General features: G+C 39.1%; 1 protein-coding gene across 3 annotated transcripts in view; it reads right to left on the reverse strand.

Moving 5' to 3' along the window:
• The window catches only part of LOC124855725 (protein jagged-2-like), an 86,527-nt gene that overhangs the window by 39,141 nt on the left and 24,364 nt on the right, over positions 1 to 23,022 (reverse strand). For all 3 annotated transcript variants that reach the window (XM_047345746.1, XM_047345745.1, XM_047345744.1), the window contains exons 3-5: positions 12,661 to 12,718; positions 2,511 to 2,765; positions 1,687 to 1,747 (exon numbers count right to left, since the gene is read on the reverse strand). In XM_047345746.1, the coding sequence (XP_047201702.1) occupies positions 1,687 to 1,747; positions 2,511 to 2,765; positions 12,661 to 12,718 (374 nt within the window). The remainder of the gene's footprint in view (positions 1 to 1,686; positions 1,748 to 2,510; positions 2,766 to 12,660; positions 12,719 to 23,022) is intronic.

A 23,022-nucleotide genomic window follows, 5' to 3' on the forward strand; every position in this document is an offset into this window, starting at 1 on the left:
CTCTTCTTCTTTCACAAGAGTCAGTTTGTGTATGTTTTCCCTTACAGCCATGAAGCTTCAGATCACATGTTGAGGCACATTCCTGGGTGTTCCTCTCTCTCCACTGATCCTCTGGCCATTTTCAATAGAAATGTCAACTTCATTATTTATGAGTTCCTAACTAAATCTAACCTGCATCCTTAAAACACCCTAACCCCTCCTTTCCATTGCTCTCTTGACGTTAGTCTTTTCCTTCTGCAGGGAGAGCGCCATGTCTGCATTTTTTAAAACAGAAAGTAAATGAACTGCACAACAAAAAGGATTGGAGCTTAGAACGTAAAGGTTTTACATTAAATTTAGCTTGAGACCAAGTTATTGTGGCCAGAGATCTTGCAATATTAAAACACCACAATATTTATCATCAAAGTCAAGTGTTTCTGGAAGTGCTACCAAGAAGCTGTCAGCATTTGACTTTGTCTAGTCAAACAAGCTTATGATATTGCTATAAGCCCCACATTTGAAGATGTATGGTTTAAGCCTGACACCCTGCTGTATCTATGTTTCAAACTGTCATTTTGAAGTACTAAGAAAGGAAGTAGTTCCCTGGAGTTGCCCTGTTATGTCGCCGAATTTGTTAATAGATGGCTTGTCGGGCTGACGACGCTAGGATCAAGTGACAAACTTGAATGTAAAAACAATTTGTCAACACTGTCAGAATGCCGTGAATGGCTAATTGATAACTGTTAACAATGCCAAAGTTAGCATCTGCTTTGGAGCTTTTCAGTAGTGCTATATTAAGGGTTTTTTGTTAAGTTTGGCCTGCATTCTATCCACTGTAGTTCAAAATTTAAAATACTTACACTGATCAAACCTGAATTGGATAATTAAACTGAACTGTTTATGATCTATCAGACACTAAATAGAAGCTTTTTCTATGTCTTTAGTTAGCATTAGGAACACCTGAAAGTTAGACTAAAATGAAACCCCAACATGTACTAGTCTAATCTTTACTAGGATACTAACAACTGATTCTTTAAAACATGACAACTGGTTATTTATGAAACCTTTACTGCATTTGATTTTCGTCTCTGTGTGAGCTGAGAATATCGCTATGCCCCTACATATCCTGCATCTGAATAAACTGAGCACAGAGACATTAATTTTGTAGTGCTAGTGGCCTTTATTTTCAGTGTTGCAGACAAAAAAGAGACAGGGGGGACTGAGCTTTCTGATAAATAAAAATATTAATTTACAATGAACAATGTTAAGGAAACATATTTAGGCAAGAAAACAACATTAATAGTTGGTGTCCACGCAAAAATTAATATCTCATTTCCAGGAGTTCACAAGACAATGATGATGCATGATGTTGTTTTCACATGAACAGCTCCAGATATTTGCAATATTCTAGAAGAAAGCTAATATTTACTCATTTTTGCTTTCAGATTTAAATAATATAAAATATATTGTTTTGTTAACATAAGGAAATACACTATATTGCCAAAAGTATTTGTCTGTCTAGTTTTACATGTACATGAACTTTGATGACATCCTATTCTTAACCTACAAGGTCCAATTTGTTGATGGATGCACCGTTGCCAGCAATAGCAACTTTAACTATTCTGCTCTCAATAGAGCACCAACAGAATGTGGTAAGGGGAGCAAAGAGGTACAAAAACACAGAAAAAAACTGAAGAGCTGACTTACTTGCATTCCCCCGGGATGCTGCAGGTCCCATGTAAGGGGCTACATCCCTGTTTGCAGATGGCTTTGAAGAGAGACAGAAAGAAAACATATTTGTGAGACCTGCAAAGCATTATTCTTGTTAGCTTCTTTTTAAACTCTTCAAACCTAATTTTGACTCTGTCTTTGCTTGTGCAGTGGGACAAAGATGTTGCTCTGTTTGCTGTGGATGGCAAAGGAACTGTGAAAGAGTTGGGGGCGCCATCCAACATTGACAGGAATTTCCAAGCATTCTTAGGATTCTTCTGAAGTGACACTATACACGAACTTCCGTAAACCTCCAAGCTTCTTCCAAACTGGGCAGGGAGGACGTCAGGTTTAAGGAGATTACGTGATTACGTGACCCCAGAAAGCATTTGTGTGTCGTTTTCATTCTATCCATCTGCTCTAGTTATGACTCTGCTCTATTCTCTTCTGCTGCCTACTTTACTAACCTTTTAATTTCTTTTGGAAAAAAAAGGAAGAAAAGAGCATTGAGTTTGATTTAGGAAATATCATAGACTATGCAGTAATGTGTATATTAAATTAGCTACTCTTGTATTTACTTTTATTGTTTTGTTGGCATTTACCCAAAATCTATTTTTCTGGCTTGCATTTTTGCAATTTTCCAATTTTATTCATTTATCTGACATGTCAAACTTGACCAAAATAATCTTTTATATTTTGAATATTTTTTATGTATATTTAATTTTTATAGGTGAAGAGGTTTTTAAATGGATAAATAGCCAATGACTATGTCCTTGTAGATTGTATTCTTCTGTATCTGTGTTGTATGTTTAGTGCCTCACCTGTTTTGCAGTCCTCTCCCTTCCAGCCGTCAATACAATGTCTCTTCCCAAACTGGTCACACACATAATGTCCAAAATAGTCATCGCGGGGACGACAAACGATTTTGCATCTGATGCCATAGTAGTGTTCATCACAGCGCACACGCACGGTGTATTTAATGGTGGCAATGTAGCTTTTATATTCCACTGTTTGTTTGTCTTCGCCAGGATTAATCTTTCCTTTGTAGATGCTTCGCTCAATCAGCAGTTCATCGTCTGAAAACAAAAAAATAAAGGTACACAGAAATTATCATAACCTGATAAGATATTGTGTGTTAAAATATGGAGTAATTCTTCTGTGAATTTCTTTGAATGGAAAAATATGTAAATTAGGCATTATGTCTCATTATGTTTTAAAGTTTCTGTCTGCCTTTGTTAAGCTTGGTACATTTGGATGAGTGTCATCTGCATAGAGGGTTACTGTCAGATCCAGGAATGAAAATGTAAGACTGCCGAAGACAATTTTGATTTAAGTTTTGAAAGTATATGATTAACAAACCCCCCCCCCCCCAAAAACAGATAACATATTTAACTTAGTTGATAACTTAAGTAAACGATGGTATATTTATAAAAGCTCAAGAAAACATCCTATATTTTGCTTCTGGTAACAGATTTACAATGATGACAGCAGTGCTTACCATTCCTATCAGCCTGAAAAATTTAAGTGAACAATACTAAAATGAGCAACAAGATTAAAGGTATTTACAGGTAATCAATCTAAACCTTTGAAAGAGATTACACGGAACAGGTCTAACTCCAGATAATGGATCCAGGAAGCTTTGCAAAATGCCGGTTGTTAGTGCACATCAAAAGAGGGGTGTGGGACCTCCTATCAAACATCTCCATGTTTTACAAGAATGTGGAAAATAATTGGAAAATGAAGAAAACACACACAGAGGGTGTTGCAGCGAGGCCTGCGCTGGCTTGATAACCAAAAAGCTTTTTCCTGTTCAGTAAAATGCTTTTCTTCCCCCTCCACCATCTTCCCCTCTTTCAGGATATTCAGTCCTGGCTTCATCGGAACCAAGCAGGAAATAATATGAGCCGAGGAACAGGCAAGGAAGGACGATATAGGGAAAGACCTTTTAGTTTGTTCTCAAGGAAGAGAGCACCATGACCCAGCAGGTTTTGCTACTGTTGCCTTGTCATTTAACTTGGGGGTTCAGAGGGTAAAGCCACAGAATGCTGCAGAACCATTTTATATTTTGAATTTTAATAATTTAGATAACCAGTTAATGCTACGTCTTTTTCAGGCTGTATCTTCCCTAACATACTTTCTCAAATGTCCACTGAACAAAATCCATCCAAATCAATCCAAATTAATAAAAGATGAAATCAGCTTGTAACAATGCAGTATTTGAAGAATCCATGACTTTTCAGTTTTTTATACATGAAACAATTAATTCTTTTTTTCTTTTCATCATCTTTAATACTGCCAATCTTCAAATCTGCCACAAAACGCTTGGTCTGACCAAACGATACAAGTACGGTGTAACAAAACAATGAACTAAAAAGCACCTACTCAAAAATCTAAAATGTGAAAGTGTACAGTGCATTGCAACTAGAACTTTTTCACATTTTGCCCTGTTTCCACAAACTTCAATAATGAGGCACTATGACAGACAAAGACAGAATAGTCTATGACTGTGAAGTGAAAGTAAAGTGATTCATGGTTTTCAATTTTTTTGCAAATAAAATCAAAAATTTGTTGTGTGCATTTGTATTCAGTACTCTTGTCTGAAATCTCCTAAATAAAATCCAGATACATTCAGAAGTTAACTAATTAGTAAATAGAGTCTGGCTGTAATTGAAACCCAATCAAAATGCAGCTGTTCTGTTTCTGGGCTCAGATGTTTGTTTTAGAGCATTAGAAAACAAACAGCATCATGACGACCAAGGAACACAGCAGAAAGGTTTATGACCTGCTTGCAAAATAATGTGTGGGGGAATACTAATACTGCACCATCAGATGGGAAACATAGAAGTGGCAGCATCATGCTGTAGGGATTTTTTCCTTCAGCAAGGACAGGGAAGCTGGTCAGAGTTGATGGGAAGATAGATGGAGCTAAATCCAGGACAATCCTGGAAGAAAACCTGTTATTGATTGAAGACGATTTGAGACTGTGGTGGAGGTTTACAGCAGGACAGCCACCCTAAACAAACAGGCAGAGCTACAATGGAATGGTTCACATCAAAACATTGTCATGTGTTATTATGGCCTAGTCAAAGTCCAGACCTAAATTCATTTTAGAATCTGCAGCAATACTGTTTGGATGTTGAAAATTGTAATTCAGTTTCCTTTCATGTCATAGTGATGCATTATTTTATGTTGAACTGTCACATAAAATCCCCATAAAATCCATAGACGTTTGCTGTAAGGTAGTTTGCAAAGCTTCAATGAAGTGAAAAAAATGCTTATTATGCTTAGTTACCGATACTGAATGGAATTTTCCAACACATCCTGCAATTACTTTGTCTGCCCATTATAATAGAAGGATTAGCATTGAGCATTTGCAATTTAACTCAATACTAAAATTAGGAAGTAGGAAAATAAAACTGCAGAAGATAAACCCTTAAATATTGTTGAAATTAATTATTTCTATGTCAAACTCTAAGATGTAACTAAATTAACCAAAAAGTCAATTTTACAAAGAGTGCGTAGAATGTCTGAAAGTGAGCTTGCATTCCTTTATGTGTTTAACATCATCAGCACAGTTCCTTCACAAAAAGCACAGAGAATCTATTTTCCCACTGTCCTGGTTTAGTGAGTCTCACTGAGAGTTAACACACTGCCACAGATTTCAGTTCCACACCCACCACCTGAAAGCTGTTCATCTTCAGCAATTAGATATAAAAATATAGACCAATCATGAGCTCCCTCTGAAGTGGAGGAGCCATACTAAGAGAGGCGGTTGTTACTAGGGAGAGCAGGAGGGTAGGTGGGGGGTACTTAAGACCAGCTTACATAAACTGTGAGGGGCTCCAATCTGAGCAGCTGATCATGTCAAGATTTAAAGGAAGATCTTTTTTAAAAGCAGACTGACAAGTTGATGTTCTGATTTTGGTTTTTAGGTCCCAGTGTGACTGAAGGGCTTGGTTGGGGGGCTTCAGCATCTGACATCTTTACAACTTGTTGTTTGAGACAGAGCTGACCCTTGACATGAAGCCAAGGCCTTTACCTTCACCTAACATCAGATGTTTCTGAACAGCTGAAGACTTTTCTGATGCAGATTACTTCGGCATTTAAAAAGTGCACAGAAAGGGTTGTAATCAAGGCTAAATGTGTCCATTTCAGTAAACACCAGCCTACTGTAGTTAATAATTAATATTTATCATCTAAATATTAGTTAGCTATTAACTATTTATGGATAAAAACATCAAATAAACAGCTGAATGAATGAATCCAGTATTCCAAGGTTTATAATCACTGTGAACCATGAATCAATGTGTAAACTGATTAGCATAGCAGCATGGGGTCTAACCTTTCATGCTGTCTTGTGTTTGATAAACCAAGTATGACAGTTAAAATAATTCAAGGTGAACACCTGGATTGCAAAAGTGTGCCAAAACATTACTCTGATTCACTCAGTTTGACTTTGTTTTGTGAAGGATCTTCTTCCAGGAGCTTCACCCTTGCAGTACTTAACTTCTACTGACCAGCCATGTTGAGGGAAGCTCTGTTTGTTGAGGATAACGTTAGTAAGCTACAAAATTTTAGATCTTAAGCAAATCAGCAGAAGCATATTATACAAGCATTTCATGGTCGAGCACGGTGGTGGAGGGCTGATGATTTGGGCTTGTTTTGGGACCATAGTACCTGAACAGTCAATGAGTGAACCATGAAGTATTCTAGAGTCACATGTGAGGCCATCTGTCCTACAGCTGAAGTTTGGTCCAAACAGGGTCGTCAAAAGGACAATCATCCAAAACAAAGCAGCTAATCTACAACAAAATGGTTGAAAGACAGAAGCCAACAGAGGTGCTCCTACTAACCAGAGCCAGCTTTAGTCATTTTGGTGTCCCAATCCAATCTCAAATGTTAATGGACAACAACTGTTTATATAGTATATTAAAGGTTTATATATGCAGATTGGAGGTTTTCAAACTCTCGGTAAAACATATTTCTCATGAAATATTTTTTTGTACAACTTCTAGCAATTGAACTGCATAAGACAGCTTTAAAATATACTGATGCTATTCTTAAACTGGCCTTTTTAAAAAGTCAAATATGTAGCAATGGTTTATCAAAAATAAAATTAAAATGCATTTGAAAATTACAGTTCTAGGGGCGTTTAAAAAACTTTAAAGGTTTAACCATTTTAATGGCTCAGTAAAATGGCCCTTCAATTAAAACAGGGATGCTCTGTTCCCATTTTTTCTATGTAAAAGGAGCAAATAAATGAAACAAACTGAAAGAAAAACTAAGCAGAGACTCATCTTGTTCACTCTTAAATCCACATGAATTAAAAGTTAAAATAATAAAACTTTTGGCAAAAAGAGGATGCAAACTATAAATAATAATGGGCCTGAAATGGATATGGAAAATATATTTATGAGCTTTTTAAAACCACTATTAATTTCATTTCAACCTGTTATGGCCTCTTCTTGGCCTATTCATAAAAGGGAATACAGTCCAACAACCATTCAGCATGTGAAGTCATATAAAACTACAAATGGAGCCTCGAGTTTAAAACGTGAACTTGAGTCACACTTATGTCTCAAAATTAAAAGACTTCACAACCTGGGACTAAATTTGAAACACAGGGGTATTGTATCATTGAACAAGGGCAGTCAGCAGTGTTACATGAAAGAACATTGCCTCCAGCAGATATCTAACTTTAATACAGTTTTTCCACTGGAACTGTATTCCACATGAATCTGTGTAAGATAATGTCATCAGGACCTATGCTGGCAAAAGACCAGAGGATTCACACTGAGCTCTGGGGCAAAACAAAACTTCACTGGTATGTCTTTAGATACTTTTTTCTGTGAACACCTGGACAGATGAGAACTTTCCCTCTCTATAATTATGATACCACTTCACTAATGTGGGCTCCACCTGCATATGTAAAACTCAACGCTACAGGTTGCTGCCTGCTCTCTGACGTATGTCAAAAACAATTCTGGAAAATGAAGGAATTCCTTGACAGAGGAGGTGGAAAATAATGTGAGAATATCTGCACGCAACAAGAAGGAAATGACACAATCACCAATACCTTTTTTTCACTGTAGTTACACAAACTGGGTGAAACTTCTCTACACAACTTAAATAAGCTTTTGGGTTTGGGTTGGACAATCTGCAGCAGGCAAGAACTGCTTTGCAAAAGCAATTAAATTTTGCAACTTTACAACCTCAAGCTTTTATGAATTTCATTGGGACTTTATGTAACAGACCAACACAAAGTAGTGCATGATTGTGAGCTGGTAAGATAAAGATACAGGGTTTACAACTTTTATGAACATAAGTCAATAAATCGTGTACACTCTTATTCAGCCCTATCATCAATCTTTTGTAGAACCACTTTTAGCTGCAGGTCCTTTGGGGGTATGTCTCTACCAGCTTTCAACATCTACTGACTGAAAGTTTGGAAAACCTTCTTTGTAAAAAAGCTCAGCCCCCCTCCTTGATGCGGCTGTCCTGGGTTCGAGTCCTGGACCTGCCAACCGTTGCCGAATGTCTCCCACTCTCTTTGCCCCTCTTTCCTGTCTACCTACTGATGAAAAATGAAAAATAAAAAGCCTCTAGTGCCGGAGGAAAAAAAAAAAGAAATATATATATATATATATATATATATATATACATATATATAAAAGTTCGGTTTCAGTCTCCTCTGATCAGATCACCCTTATCCGCGTGTTTGCTGTGTCTCCTACACAAACTACAAACAGGACCTTTCATGACTTTCTTGTGGAGTACATTACCAGTAGTTGCCCTGTTAATAGATTGTTCCCCCAACTCTGGCTCTCCATAGCTCCTCCAGAGTTACCATGGGTATCTTGGCTGTTCTGTGACGAGTTTAGGTGGACATATTCAGATGATGGATTGAACAGAGCTCTGGGAGATGTTGAAAGCTTGGGATATTGTTTTACAACCTGAACCTGCTTTAAACCTCTCTACAACTTTCTCCCTGACCTGTCTGCTGTCTTCCTTGGTCTTCATGATGCTGCTTTTCCTCTAATCTTCTCTAACACACCTTACTAATTGTTTGGCCTCTGAAGAGAATTGGTTGCACTAGATTCTATTTAGGCAAGTCAGAGTTAAGCTTAATACAAATGCACACCACACTTTTCAAATTTGTTTTGCCGTAAATTTTGAAATAAATGTGCCCTTTACCTTCCAGTTCAATGCTATGCACCACTTTGTGCATACTAAAACACATCACAATTTGTAGTTGTAACATGACAAACAGTGGAAGAGTTCAGGGGGTGCTAAGTGCTGACAGATTCAGTGTAGACGTGATGGGATATGGAGACGTTCAGCCATGAAAATGCAGTGTGTATGCAAAGGTGAGCAACTAAAGAACCAGCACAGCTACTGTCCATGCCGTGGCACGGCAGGCTGGGTAATGAGGGGGCATGTGTTAGCCGGACTGGGAGCTGCAGGGAGGCTAATTAGGAATCAAACATCAAAGGGAAGAGCACAAGGGCACAGAAGGGCCAGTGGACTGTAATTAATGGCTTAATGAGCTACTGCAAGAACTGAAAACAGCCTGAGAAAGCATACAAATGGTGAAAAAAAGGGGATAGGCGATGGAGGAGCAAAAATTGTCAACTGCCTTGTACATGTCACAGCGGGCTCTCGAGGTTGGATTTCTTTTTTTGACGGCTGTTCGTTTTCTTTGATATTATGATCAAGATGCATGTTGAGACAGACAATCTTTCTGCAGTGACACACCTCCCGTGATTCATTTCAGTTCACTTCACTCATTCATAGGAGGAGCTGTTCAAGCCTCCTGGCTTTCTCTCTGTGCTTGTCTTAAATGCTTTTATTATACATCCAGCTTGATACATGATACTGAGTTCATGAGAAAGAGGTGACATTTTATTTTTATTTTTGGGAAAACTAAGAATTTCCTCTTTTCGGTCTTTTTATGCTTAACTCATTCTAATGTGGTCTTAATGCCAAAAAGAACACTGAATATTATTTTTTTCTTTCACAAAACAGAATGAAAGTTTCATGAATCTCAAACAATACTTTAAAGAATATCTCAGATTTGATTAATCTAAAGATTGTATATTTTCAGCTAAAGATGATCAAACGCAGTCCAAACTTATTTTAAAAAGTTTCAATGTGGATGCCAATGTTAGCGCCATTAGCTGCCAACGGTTAGCCACTTACAGTGATAATAAACTGTCCATATCTTGTCTGTCCCTGCTGGTTCTATTCTGTTAGGTTCTGCTGTGAACCCAAAGTGCTACCAGATGAATGGTGAAACAGGAGTCTTCACTGCTACTGTAACCGAGTGCTGTTAGTCAGCCTAATGAGCGGTCTTTATTACCCGACTCCATTAACACAACAGGGAGACTAAAGGGCAGAACATAGTTGGGTGTACTGTGAGCAGCATGGACTCTGCGCGTATTGTCCGCACTCGTTTGAGGTTTCATAGTTGAGCATACCAATTTCCTACATTTCTAGTAACAAATTCCTACATTTCCCACACTTTCTGCCATAGCATCATTGGACAGGGAGGCAGAGCTAATTTGTCGTGTAGCTTTGGAAAAACAAGAGTGGCAGTGACTCTATGTGTACTCGCAACTGGTTGCCCAGAGCAGTGTGTCACATATAAAACAGTTCGATGTAGAGACTTTTTCTGCCGAGCAGTTTCTTGTGTAACATCACTACGCGGTCATAAAAATTGAGCTTTGCACGAACGTGTCTGGCGGACTCCCGCTTTGAGTCTACGTAGAAGTACGCCCAACTCTGTTCTGCTCTTTATTTCACCAGACATAGACCCAAGCTTACTGCAACTGGGATGCGGTTAATCAGAGCAACTTCACTTTTACAATACATGTCATGCTGCTTTAATATTGTTATATCAATACTGATGTCAATCTAAGCAACCTGTTAAAATACCAGGTTTTTGTGCTGAAAAAATGAGACCATGAGAAACTTTTCCCCATGTAACATGACATTTATTCTGTATACTGCAACTGAAAAACATACTGTACCAATTTGTTGTGGTGGGAATGTACATAATTAAAAAGGCGCAATAATCTGGTTGCATAGATGTGCACACCAACAAACTAAAACTTAGTTGATTCAATTTCAGCATTCAGTCTTCTAGGGTTCACACCTCACATCAAATAAATTGTATTGATCATATGTGCTGTTTTGATTTTCTAGACTTTTCCATATTTGCACTTTTTTTTAGCAAAAGCTATATTTTGGCAATAAGGTTATAACAGATAACAAGGATCTCATTGTTTGATGGCAACAGTGAAAAGAATCAGAATTCTGTTTGGGGCATCACAGCTTCCACGGCATAAAAGAGTAAAACAACATTCCCCAACATATTGATAAAAAAACAGTAAACATCCCACTGGCTTTTAAACTGTCTTTTTTTTAACCATTTATATGTTTTCCTTCTGACAGATTTTGGGTTTTCATAGTTCAATTACACAATATAAATATCACATTATGTTTTAAATTATTCGAAATATTTTTATGTGTTTTAGTGACTAATTTCTTATTTTTAGGTTATTCAGTCTGTAACACCTGGCAGGGATACAAACAACTGAAATCAGCCTTTGCTGCAACTGGGTGCATTTACATTTGTGTTCTTCAAAATACGTGTTACTCAATGTCCCTCCTGAGCAAATAAAATTAAAATAAAGCAATAAATTATAAATCAATAAATTAATAAAATCTAATTTTTACATCAAGAAAACCAGACATTTAACTTGGGTTTAAAAGCCACTGTGTTTCACTGAAACTGATGCCAATCGCTTAAAACCAATGAGCTGATTCAGTAGATTTCATAAAGCAAATATATGCTTGTGCTTTGCATTACTGATGCTCAATTACAAGATCTTATAGAAGATCAGAGTATGATATCATCAACTATAGGTTATCTGAACCCACGGTGCTGGATCTTGTCCTGGTGAGTCTACACTGATGTTAACAAAGGTCAGATATGCCATTAAATGGCTTGGGAACTAAATCCTTGCTGGGAGAGTTAGCAAACACCTAACGAAGTTTTGTCTTATCACATGAATCACATGCCTCCATTAGCCTTTCTTCCTCCCAGCTCTAGTGGAAAACTGAGATCAGAGGAGCTTTGTGTAAACAGGATGCCAAGAGAGAGAAGATTACAACATGACCACACTCAGACTTCTCCAAGGCGCTTAGATAACACATTTATTTAGCAGGAAAACATCTACAGTCATAGTAAAAAAAAGTTAAGTATATGCTTTGTTAATGTCAGGGTTTTAATATTTTAGATTGCCGAAAAACTCCCTGAGGCCCATCACAACAGATGTACCTCATTAATTATTAATCACTGTTACGCAGCAACAGATATTTTTGTCAGTTTTTCAACAGTTGCATAGAGCAGAAGATCGGTTTCAGCAACATTCAAATTTTTTTTCACTGTCTGACATGAAATCAGACTAAACTTCAGTTTCAGCTCAGTTAGATTTAACAAAATTATTTGTATTTGCTAAATGCCAAAATAATGGGTGAGACTTTTTTCACAACTTCCTTTGAATTCAGATGTTTACATAAACTAAGATTATTTTACCTTTGAAGTTTGGAAAAGCCCAGATGATGATGTCATGGGTTCACAACATCTGAGTTAAATGGAGGCACACCTTGTGAAGATGTTGGCTGAAGAAGTTAATGCCACTCAGTGAGTAAGAAGCCGTCACTCAGAAAGTAACAAAGACCTTAATCTTTAGAGACATGTCTTGTGGCCTTATAAAACTAAAACTAAAACTAAGGTGTTTGGCCATGATTACATTTGGAGGAAAAAGAGGAAAGTTTGCAAGCCTGAGAACAGCTTTCCAACTGTGAAGAATGGGAATGACAGCATCCTTCTCCAGGGGTGTTTTTTCTTGGATCTTTAGATTTAATAATCTACAGTTTTGACCAGAACAAAGAGAAGAACCTTACCAGTGCTGTGGGTGCCATTGTCTTTATCCCAAGCTTCCACTATCAGAGTGTAATCTTGCTGAAAAAGAAAAAGATGAAGGCAGATGTTATCACAGGGCTCATCAATACAAAAATGACACACACACACACACACACACAGTCCTGCTGCCACTCAGACATGCCCACTGTAAGATGGAGACATTTGCATGACCTGGCTTAAACACAACAAGTTTAGACACTCAAACCTCCCCATGAACACTTTCAGACACACTCTCATGCAGAAACACTCTGATGGTGAATAATGGTGGGAAAATAGGAGTTGTTCCCACACTGCTGTCACTCATTAGCTCCCATGTGCTCAGGACTACTGGGCTAGTGCTGCCACAGTTCTATAGACAGCGCAACACTCACCTCGAAACCAGAAGATGTTTTCATATTCAAGTTAATTTGGGTCTGTGTTACACTTTTGCAAAAATCATTTTCATTTAAGTTCATATCTCATGCTACTATCATAATCTAGTATTAGAGCCAAAACTGATGTCTAGTTTATTCTCTCGGTCACATAATCTTTCCGTTTGTGTTTACTTGTCTATGTAATCACAGTGCAATAATACATCCAAAGTGCACAACTTTTATTAGACGACCATGTACAGTACATTACAAAAGTATTAATACCTCCTGTACTTTTTAAACCTTTGGTTACATTAAAGCTATACAAACCTGGTCTTTATAGACAACTGGCAAGAAGAAATCTTTTGTTGCAAGAACACGTGTTTGCCTTTTACCAGAAGCATGTAAAAGACACAGCAAACATGCAGAAGGAACTGCTCTAATCAGAAGACACCAAAACCTACAAGAATTTAGCCTACAGGAAAAATGTTATGTGTGGAGGGAAGCTAACATTGCACATTACTCTTAACACACAATGCCTGTGGTTACACGAGTCATGGGTTATGAGGTAGGAGCCGGACCAAAACGTAGACAGGATCATAACAATATGGTGGTGGCAGCATCATGCTGTGGGAATGACTTTTCTTTTTGCCTCTCATTTCAGATTTTTGTCTGCTCATAAAATACAGCTCTATGATGTCACACTGTAAGCGACATCTGGTTAGGAGGCATCATCCTCAGTTAATGTTAAATTCCAGGCACTAGTGTCATCATTCTCTGCCACTGTCACTGGTACAAAACAATCTTCTACATGTACATAATTCACTACTGTAGCCGTCCTACCACATGCCTGCTGGACCCTATTCCCACTAATCCAATCCAATCCATAGCTCCTATGATAACTGTAGCAGTACCATCTGTGATTAATGCTTCACTAACATCAGGTACATTTCCTACCACACTCAAACATGTTTGAGTAACACCACTGCTCAAGAAACCTTCCATTACTCTGACTCAAATTAAGAACTATCGGCTTGTCGCTCCCCTCCCATTTATATCTAAAACCCCTGAAGATCTTCAAGCAGGTAACAGAATACCTCTTACAAAACAACCTCCTTGACCAGACCAATCTGGGTTCAAAAGTGGCCACTCCACCAAAACGGCTATGCTGACTTTGACAGAAGCCTTTAAAGAAGCCAGACGGACAGCCATGTCCTCAGTGCTTATCCAGCTCAACTTATCAGCTGCGTTTGACACTGTCAACCACAGTATCCTTTTGTCAATACTATCTAGCATGAGCATCACAGGGAGGACACATTCCTGGTTTAATTCATACCTCACTAGTTGGTTATTCAACATATCCTGGCCTGGTTCAGTTAAACAGACTCGCTCCCTCCTGCACTATCAAAGGGAGCTAGAAACTTGGTTGTCATCATCGATGATGAGCTCGCCTTTAAAGATAATGTTGCCTCTGTTGCTCGATTGTCCAAAGGTTTCACAGCAGCAATGGCAAGTCTCGTCTTTAATTAGCACCTTCTGTTCATTGAGCTCCACTGGCTACCCTTAGTCTCCCGCATCATATTCAAGTTACTGATGTTAGCATACAAAGTACTTAATGAAACGGCTCCCATTTAAAAATATAAAATAAGCCCCTTGTTCAGAGGCAACCTGTAATGAAGAGGACTGTGAGAAAATGGTCACAGGAAGCTGAAGAAACTTTGCAAGGTTGCTTTGAGGCTACAGACTGGGACGCACTGTGCCAACCACATGGAGAGGACATCAATGCCATGACTGAGTGTGTAACGACTATATAAACCTCTGTGTGGATAACATAATCCCCACCAGAACCGTGAGATGCTTCCCCAATAACAAACCTTGGATCACCAGTGACCTGAAGGACCTGCTTAACAAGAAAAAAAGAGCCTTCAGAGAGAGAGACAGAGAATTATTGAGGAGTTTACAGAAGCAACTTAAAGTCCAGATAAGAGACAGCAAGGAGGTGTACAAGAAGAAGCAGGAGAGCAAGCTCCAGCAAAACAATATCAGAGACGTGTGGTCAGGGATGAAGAAGATCACAGGCTTCAAGCAGAAGGATGATCAGACCGATGGAGGTCTGGACAGAGCCAATGAACTGAACACATTCTTCAATAGGTTCAGTTCAGAAACAAGCTTCGCATCCTCCTCTCCTGCTCACAGCCAAACAGACATCCCACCCTCCTTTTACCCACAAGACCCACAGCTGTCCAGTAACACCTCACATTTTGTATCTTCCACCTCAGCCCTAGACCCTTCTGCTTCTACATGTTTGCCTTCAACCATATCAGAAGATGCTGATACTTCCTTTGCTTCCCCCTTCCACCTGTGTGTCTCAAGAAGTCAGGTGAAGAGACAACTGGAGAGACTGAATAGGAATAAGGCTGCAGGTCCAGATCATGTCAGCCCTAGAGTCCTGAAGGCCTGTGCAGAGCAGCTCTGTGGGATTCTGCAGCACCTCTTCAACCTTAGCCTGGCCCAGAAGAAGGTTCCGGTGTTGTGGAAGACCTCCTGTCTTGTTCCGGTACCAAAGAAAACTCACCAATCAATCCTCAATGACTATAGACCTGTTGCCCTGACATCCCATATCGTGAAGGTCCTAGAGAGACTCCTGTTGGCCCACCTGAGTAAGCAAACAGTAAACCATCAGGACCCCCTTCAGTTTGCTTATCGCTGTGGAGTTGGAGTTGAAGATGTCATCATACACTTGCTTCAACAAACCCACTGTCATCTGGACAAAGCCAGTAGCACTGTGAGGATCATGTTCTTTGATTTCTCCAGTGCATTTAATACAATCCAACTTGATTTGCTTTATCAGAAACTCCAGAAGACTCAGGTGGACGCCTCAACAATCTCCTGGATCAAATACTACCTGACAAACAGACCACAGTTTGTGAGACTGAAAGGTTATGAGTCTAACCAGGTAGTCAGCAGCACAGGAGCACCACAGGGGACTGTACTCTCACCATTCCTCTTCACTCTGTACACCTCAGACTTCCAGTACAAGACAGACTCCTGTCATCTGCAGAAATACTCGGATGATTCTGCAGTTGTGGGGTGGATCAGAGATGGACAAGAAGCTGAGTACAGGAAGGTGGTGGACCGCTTTGTGGCATGGTGTGGAAACAATCTTCAACGTGACTAAAACAAAGGAGATGATTGTAGATTTTAAGAGAAACAGAAATAAGTCAAAAACTATTTCTATCATGGGAGAAGAAGTGGAGGTGGTGGAGGAGTATAAATACCTTGGTGTTCACCTGGACAACAGACTAGAGTGGAGATGCAACTGTAAAGCCATCTACAAGAAGGGACAGAGCAGACTGTACTTCTTGAGGAAGCTTAGGTCCTTTGGTGATGGCAGCAAGATGCTGCATATCTTCTATAAGTCTGTTGTGGAAAGTGTGATCTCTTCTACCATCATCTGCTGGGGAAGCAGCATCAGAGCCAGGGACTTAAAAAAGCTCAACAAGCTGATAAAGAAGGCTGGCTCTGTTCTGGGGACTCCTCTGGAACCTCTGGAGACCATTGTGGAAAGACGGATTCTTCATAAAATGAAGAACATTATGGAGAACCCTGAGCATCCTCTTCATGAGACTGTCCTACAACAACAGTGTCTTCAGTCAGAGGCTTCTTCAGATCTGCTGTAAGACGGAGCACTACAGGAGATCCTTCCTGCCCACAGCCATCAGCATCTACAACGGCTCTTTGAGGAAACCTTCATAATGAGCTACAACAACATTTAATTTCCCTTTGGGATTAATAAAGTATTTTTGAATTAAATTGAATTGAATTTACTTGAATGCTCTCAAGAAAGCTTATATGACAACTCGGACACTCCGGTTGTTATTGCCTACACCCTGCCTAAGACAATCCTGTGTCATTCCATGATGGTGGAATGACCTAGTGAGTGCAACCAGAACAGGGGCGTGCGTCCCTGTCTATTTTCATAAAACTCTGGAAGATCCAGCTCTTCAGAGAGCATCTCCTACCCTAGCACCTACCTTGTACTTTCCTACCCCCTTTACTGCACGTTCTCCTTCTGCACTTTTGTCTATGCCTGCAGTCTACTTCTACACTGTCACCTCTGACAGAAACTGACTAGTGGTTTTCCTTCTAAGTATCTAATTGGTAGCTTTGATTTTAACTGTATTATTACTTCGTAATTTGTAAGTTTCTGCCAAATGCAGAAACAGAAACATAACTTAATACCTCCTGGAATTTTTAAAATGTTGGTTTTATCATAGTGTCAGGATGCTTGTCTTCAGAGTTAACAGGAAGATGGATGGAGGACGACACTCCTGACACTTGAGACATCAACTCTAAACTCTAAACACACAGCCAGAATTGCCATAGATTTTGTTTTTTAGATAAAAGCATATATGCGTTTGAATGGCCCAGTCAAAGTCCAGACCTCAATCCAGTTGAGACATTACTTGAAAACTGTTCAGACACTCTCCTTCCAATCTGACTGAGCTTGAGCTGTTTTATCAAGAATGAGCAAAAACTTAAACTTAAACCAAAGCTAATAGTATTGACTATGGAGGGTAGAAAACAAATGCATGCAATTTGATTTATTTATACAAAATATCAAAAACCACTTATTTTCTTTCCACTTTACAAGTATGTGCTGCTTTGTGCTGGTCTATGACATAAAACTGTGATAATACACACTGAAGTTTGTGGTTGAAACATTACAAAATGTTGAAATGTTTGGGATATTTTTGCAAGGCTCATTGTAAGAGATTTTTAGCAAACACTGTTCAATTTAAAACAATGCAAGGATTGCATGCATTTTCACATTAACCTTTCAGTCTGTTATTTACTGTACAATCCCATCATGCTGGTGAAGTACAAATTTTTGTATGCATGTTAATGTTTATTCCCTGATGACACAGGGTTGTTTTAATACAATCATATTTTACAGTATTTCATAACAAGAAGTTATCTTTACAACATTATGTTTATCTTTTGTGCTGAAGCCCAGCATGGCTGCACACTATGCCCTACTTTCCAGAGATGCACTCCACCATCGACCAACAACAAACTTACAACTCTAGATTGATTCAGGTGCAGGCCTTTTTATCTCTCCCCTTTTTTCTCACCGGCATCTGCAAACAAGCTTAAGATGGACCTCGCTGTCTGTCAGCTGCATGGGGTCACACAAGCAGCTGTGAGTTCCCATGACCCAAGTCTGACGCAGAGTGACTGAAGGCTGCAGAGGAGGAAACAAAGTTGAGCTGCTTGATGTCAGAGACAGAGACCAGAGAATCCAGGAATGTTACGTACAGACAGATTAGTGGTTGGAAACTGTTCACATATGTTGAAAAGAGCCCTAAACCAAATATGAGCTCATGATATTAGTACTTGTTGCTTAAGGATGCGTCAACAACATCAAGCAGAGTAAGTAACTAAACACCCATGAACATAGTACAACTCTCAACTGGAAAAATTAGGGTCAGAATGGCACACACCCAGAGAGGTGGGCCCCCTTCTGGTGGGCCCCCATCTGGTGGCCTATGGCTCCCAGAGGTGTGTTGGGCTGGTTGAGGGCGGCGGGGGCAGCAGCTGTTGCAGTGAGCTTACGCCTGCCCGATGTGTTGGGGGCTCTGGGGGATCTCCACTGCTTGCAGTTAGGATACTTTCTTGAAGTACACTGCCCTGGCAGATATATGCAACCATCTGCTCTATATGGTCTACCTGAAACACTGTGACAGGACATTGTTAGAGATCTCTGTCAGATTCAAGTCCGGACTTTGACTGGGCCTCTCAAAACATTAATATTACTACTAGAAGAAACATGTTGGTCAAATTACAACATGACTAAATCTTGATCTGCCACTGGTTATTTTAATCTTGGGCTTAACTGTCTAATATTTAAATGAGCATGAACAGGGAATTTGAATTAACATAAGGACCAATGAGGGTAGCTACAAAGCTTTCATTGTCTGTATGTGGTATTATTATTATTATCATTATTTTTATTATTATTTAACCTTTATTCAGACAGGTAGTCTCATTGAGACATGAGTTCTCATTTACAAGAGAGACCTCTCCTTTATACAATGTTTAATACCTGATTTTGAAAAAAGCACAGTTCCAGTTCAACTGAAAATTTATATTCATCATTACAAGAACATAAGTTCATATCCATCCTTATTCTTTGGCCTTGTACTGGTGTTAGTACTGCCAGCTTGTAGTAAATTGGTTCAAATGTTACTCTGCAGACTGGGGTGACTTTGTATCATTTGGTAAATTCCCCAAAGCCTAATTTTCGGGCTGTTTTTATTCAATATTTAAGAGTACTGAACAAAATCAATATTATAAAGTATCACACCATCACAGAACAGACTGAATAATGGCAGTGTAGAAGATGACCACCACCTCCCGTGGAAGGTTGTACTTTTTGAGATGCCCCAGGAGGTACAGTCTCTGCTGGTCCTTCTTCCGAACCTTGTCTATTTGTGAAGACCACCTCAAGTCCCATGAAAGGGTGGTTCCTGGGAACTGGAAGTGATCCACACATACACTGTTGTTGAGGATGGTTAGGGTAGGGAGGGTGGGGTGTGTTATCTGGAAGTCCACCTTCATCTCCACAGTCTTGAGTGGGTTAAGCTCCAGGTGGTTCTGACCGGACCAGTGGACGAGCCGATCCAACTTCTGTTTGTACGCAGACGTGTTACTTTCCTGGATCAGACCAATAACAGTGGTGTCATCTTCCAATTTCAGGAGTTTGATGGAGCTTCAGGAGCTGATGATTCTAGTGTGGGAGAATATATTCCCTAGTCTCACCTGCTGCTACTGGCCAGTCAGGAAACTAGAGACCCACTGATAGGTGGAGGATGGCACTGTGAGCTGGGTGACCTTCTATTTACATCTCCCTTTGAGATCTTGAATCCAGGCAGGGGAACTGAGGAGAGGAGGTTGGTTGGTGCATAGGAAACTTTTGTATTTGAATGTGATGTGGACGAGTTGGTGGAAGGTGTGAATGCCTGCTTGTCAAACCACTCACTAGCTGGGGTCAATGGCTGCAGTGAACCCAAAGCAGAAAGACATCAACCATCATTATCACAGGTCATTCCATCATTGAGACCCAACTTTATCACATATCATGTTTTTCTTAACATTATGCAGCCCTAGTTAGCATTAGAATGGTACAAAGCATCTAGTCCATATTATTCACAGTGCGACAGTTCATGTGAGAGAGAGAGAAGGCGAGGCAAGCCAGGAGAAACTTGACACCTCACAACCAATTTGCAGAAGTCAGAGGGATTTAAGTTTTCATTAGATGAAGATAAACCAATCCACTGCCTTCACCTGTTCAATGAATAAATTATTGATTTGAACTCAGCAGGACGAGCAACCGGCAACAAACAGCTCTACATGGATTATACTGTGCAGTCTGGAGCTGCTTCCCATTCAGGAAGATTTGGTTTGTCACACGTTAATAGGTTAATGTCTCTGTGGAACCTCTCCAACTTTACTTTATTCTTATCACATCTAAATAACATTCAATTACACAAAATAAATCACAGACATGAATCTTAGGTCCTAGATATGTCTCTGCCTCAACTCACCAACATCAAATAATTAGTCATGAACACGACTCCAAAGGTTCACTGCATGCTGAGGAGGTTAGTCAGCCATTTTATTCAGGTATGTTGGACCTGGGAGACGTCTAAAAGTTACATGACAGCGTCCTTCTCTAACTTGGATTTGAGTCCCTTGAGAGTCACCTGACTAAGCACAATCTAGCAGTATTACAAACTTCCAAGAGCTCCTCCTTTTTTCTCAGTTTCTTGAGCCTGATTTTAATAAGAGCAGGAATACCAGTGCTTGCTTTCCTGCCATCCTTCAATTGCCAACAAAAGCATTCGACATTAATCAAAAAAAAAAAAACTGAGCTAGCAAAGTCGGTCATCGACATCTATGTCTCTTACAATTTTTGAATTCCTAGTCATAGATCAAGTGTAGCAACATCTTAGTTGGAGGTTGACCCCATGTCAACTGTTTGGGATTCAGCTTGTAGTTTTAAAGTTCTCAATCAGTAATGAGAAAAACATTGATGTTGTAACATTTTAGCATCTGTAGAATAAAGAAGCAACCACAAGCATTCACAGCTGTTGAGTCCAAAGTATTGGTGTGCAATTTACTGAATCGCACTTTGTCGCAAAATCAAATTGTGTAGTAATGCAATTTATAAGTTCCCGCTTGGAGGCGCTATAACATTTCAATTGCCATGCTTTCAAACTCTGCTTGTCAAGAATAAATTAGCTGTATGGACAGTGGAATTGCACAGCATTGTGCAACCAAAAGGAAGAACAGCATGAGGAGGAGATGCCAAGCTGTTGTGGTTGTGTACGGTTCTCCCACACACCACTGAAGCCCCTGTTTCTTAAATTAATACACTGTTAAAGTGCCAACATGTCTGGCTTCTTAATTCTTCAATCTTTCAATCCAAAAAATGACAACAACCAAACAATATAATATTGTATTACTAAGAAGCATTGTTACAACAAAGAAATAATTGGCAAAACACAAACATCCTTAGTTTTTGTGTTTAGTTTTGGTATTTAGACCTTTGTGAGCGAGATGCACAATCTCAGGGGAAGTGTTGAGGACCTTATTTTTTTCCATATAAATGGAAAAAATATATAAAAAAATATTTTAAATGTACATATATACACAAGTTACTTTACAAGAGAAGATAATGTTCGATCAGTCCAAGTATGCATGGTGTTGTTCAGGAACTCTGACTGTCAAGTGTTCATCAGAGAAACAGTCTGGGGGGAAAAAACTGTCTCTGTGGCAGCTGGTTTTAGCCAACAGCACTCCGTAGCACTGCCCTGAAGGTAAAAGCCTAACAGTTTATGTGCAGGGTGTGTGGGGTCTGCAGAGATTTTAGCTGCACTGAGAGATTTCTCTAAAATAACTAGTTTGTGTTGATATTTTACAATTTTTCCTAAATTCTTACATTTTTAGGATTTTGTTTATAGTTTAAAAGCAACAAGGTCAGGACAAAGTGTGACATATGGGAATCAAATGCATCTCTTATAAGCTGTGGTTTCTAGTGAGTAAAGTTTTAATTGGCATGTGTGAAAAAGGCTACATACACTTTTACACTCTGAGCTTTGGAAAGCCTTTTTACCTAAAAAAAAATAAAGGTTTACATGGAGACAAGGGAAACAACTGTTACATTGACAATATTTGGGACTAAAATAAATGGATATAGCTAGATGGACAATGAGATGATGCCATTAAAAAAGTGAACTAACTTAACACAAATCATTAAAGTTCAAAATCTATGAAATAATGTTCTGTTAAAACATTACAGCAGAGAACCATCCTGGTGTCTTCATGTAGTTTACAAATACAGACAAGCAAAGCATTGCAGATCACCTCGTCGGTCCTAAAGTTAATTCAAATTTAAATTCACTGATCCAAAACTACTCATACCTCTGGAAGATTTCATCTTTTAATGTGACCAACATGTTTCTTCTGACTAGAGGTAATATTAACATTATAGAGCAGCCCAGCCAGAATCCTGACTTAAATTTGATAGAGAATCTGTGGAGAGAGCTCAAGATTATACCTCCATTTCCGTGTAAAAAAGTATTGACTTCTGTGTAAATAACAGTCCAATACAAATGTTACAATTGCTCACAGGTTGATGAAATTTTGTAGCATAAACTGTTCTAAACCTTTTGAGGTTGGATTTGTTTTAAGTAGCAGAATTTGTCTCAGGAAACCAGATGTAAATATATTTGACTGTAACTCATTTTGATGATGTCATTTAGGGTTACCCCAGTAATAATGACATTAATTTAATGACATAAGCCTCATGGTCAAGATATGGTATAATTTAGACACTCAAGCGTCCAGCCCAGAAGTGACCATGTATAGAATCATTTCACTTCCTACATACAGTCTATGGGACCATTTCACTTTAAATGTTTTACACAC

Source organism: Girardinichthys multiradiatus, chromosome 19 (genome assembly GCF_021462225.1).
Source record: "Girardinichthys multiradiatus isolate DD_20200921_A chromosome 19, DD_fGirMul_XY1, whole genome shotgun sequence".
NCBI lineage: Eukaryota > Metazoa > Chordata > Actinopteri > Cyprinodontiformes > Goodeidae > Girardinichthys > Girardinichthys multiradiatus.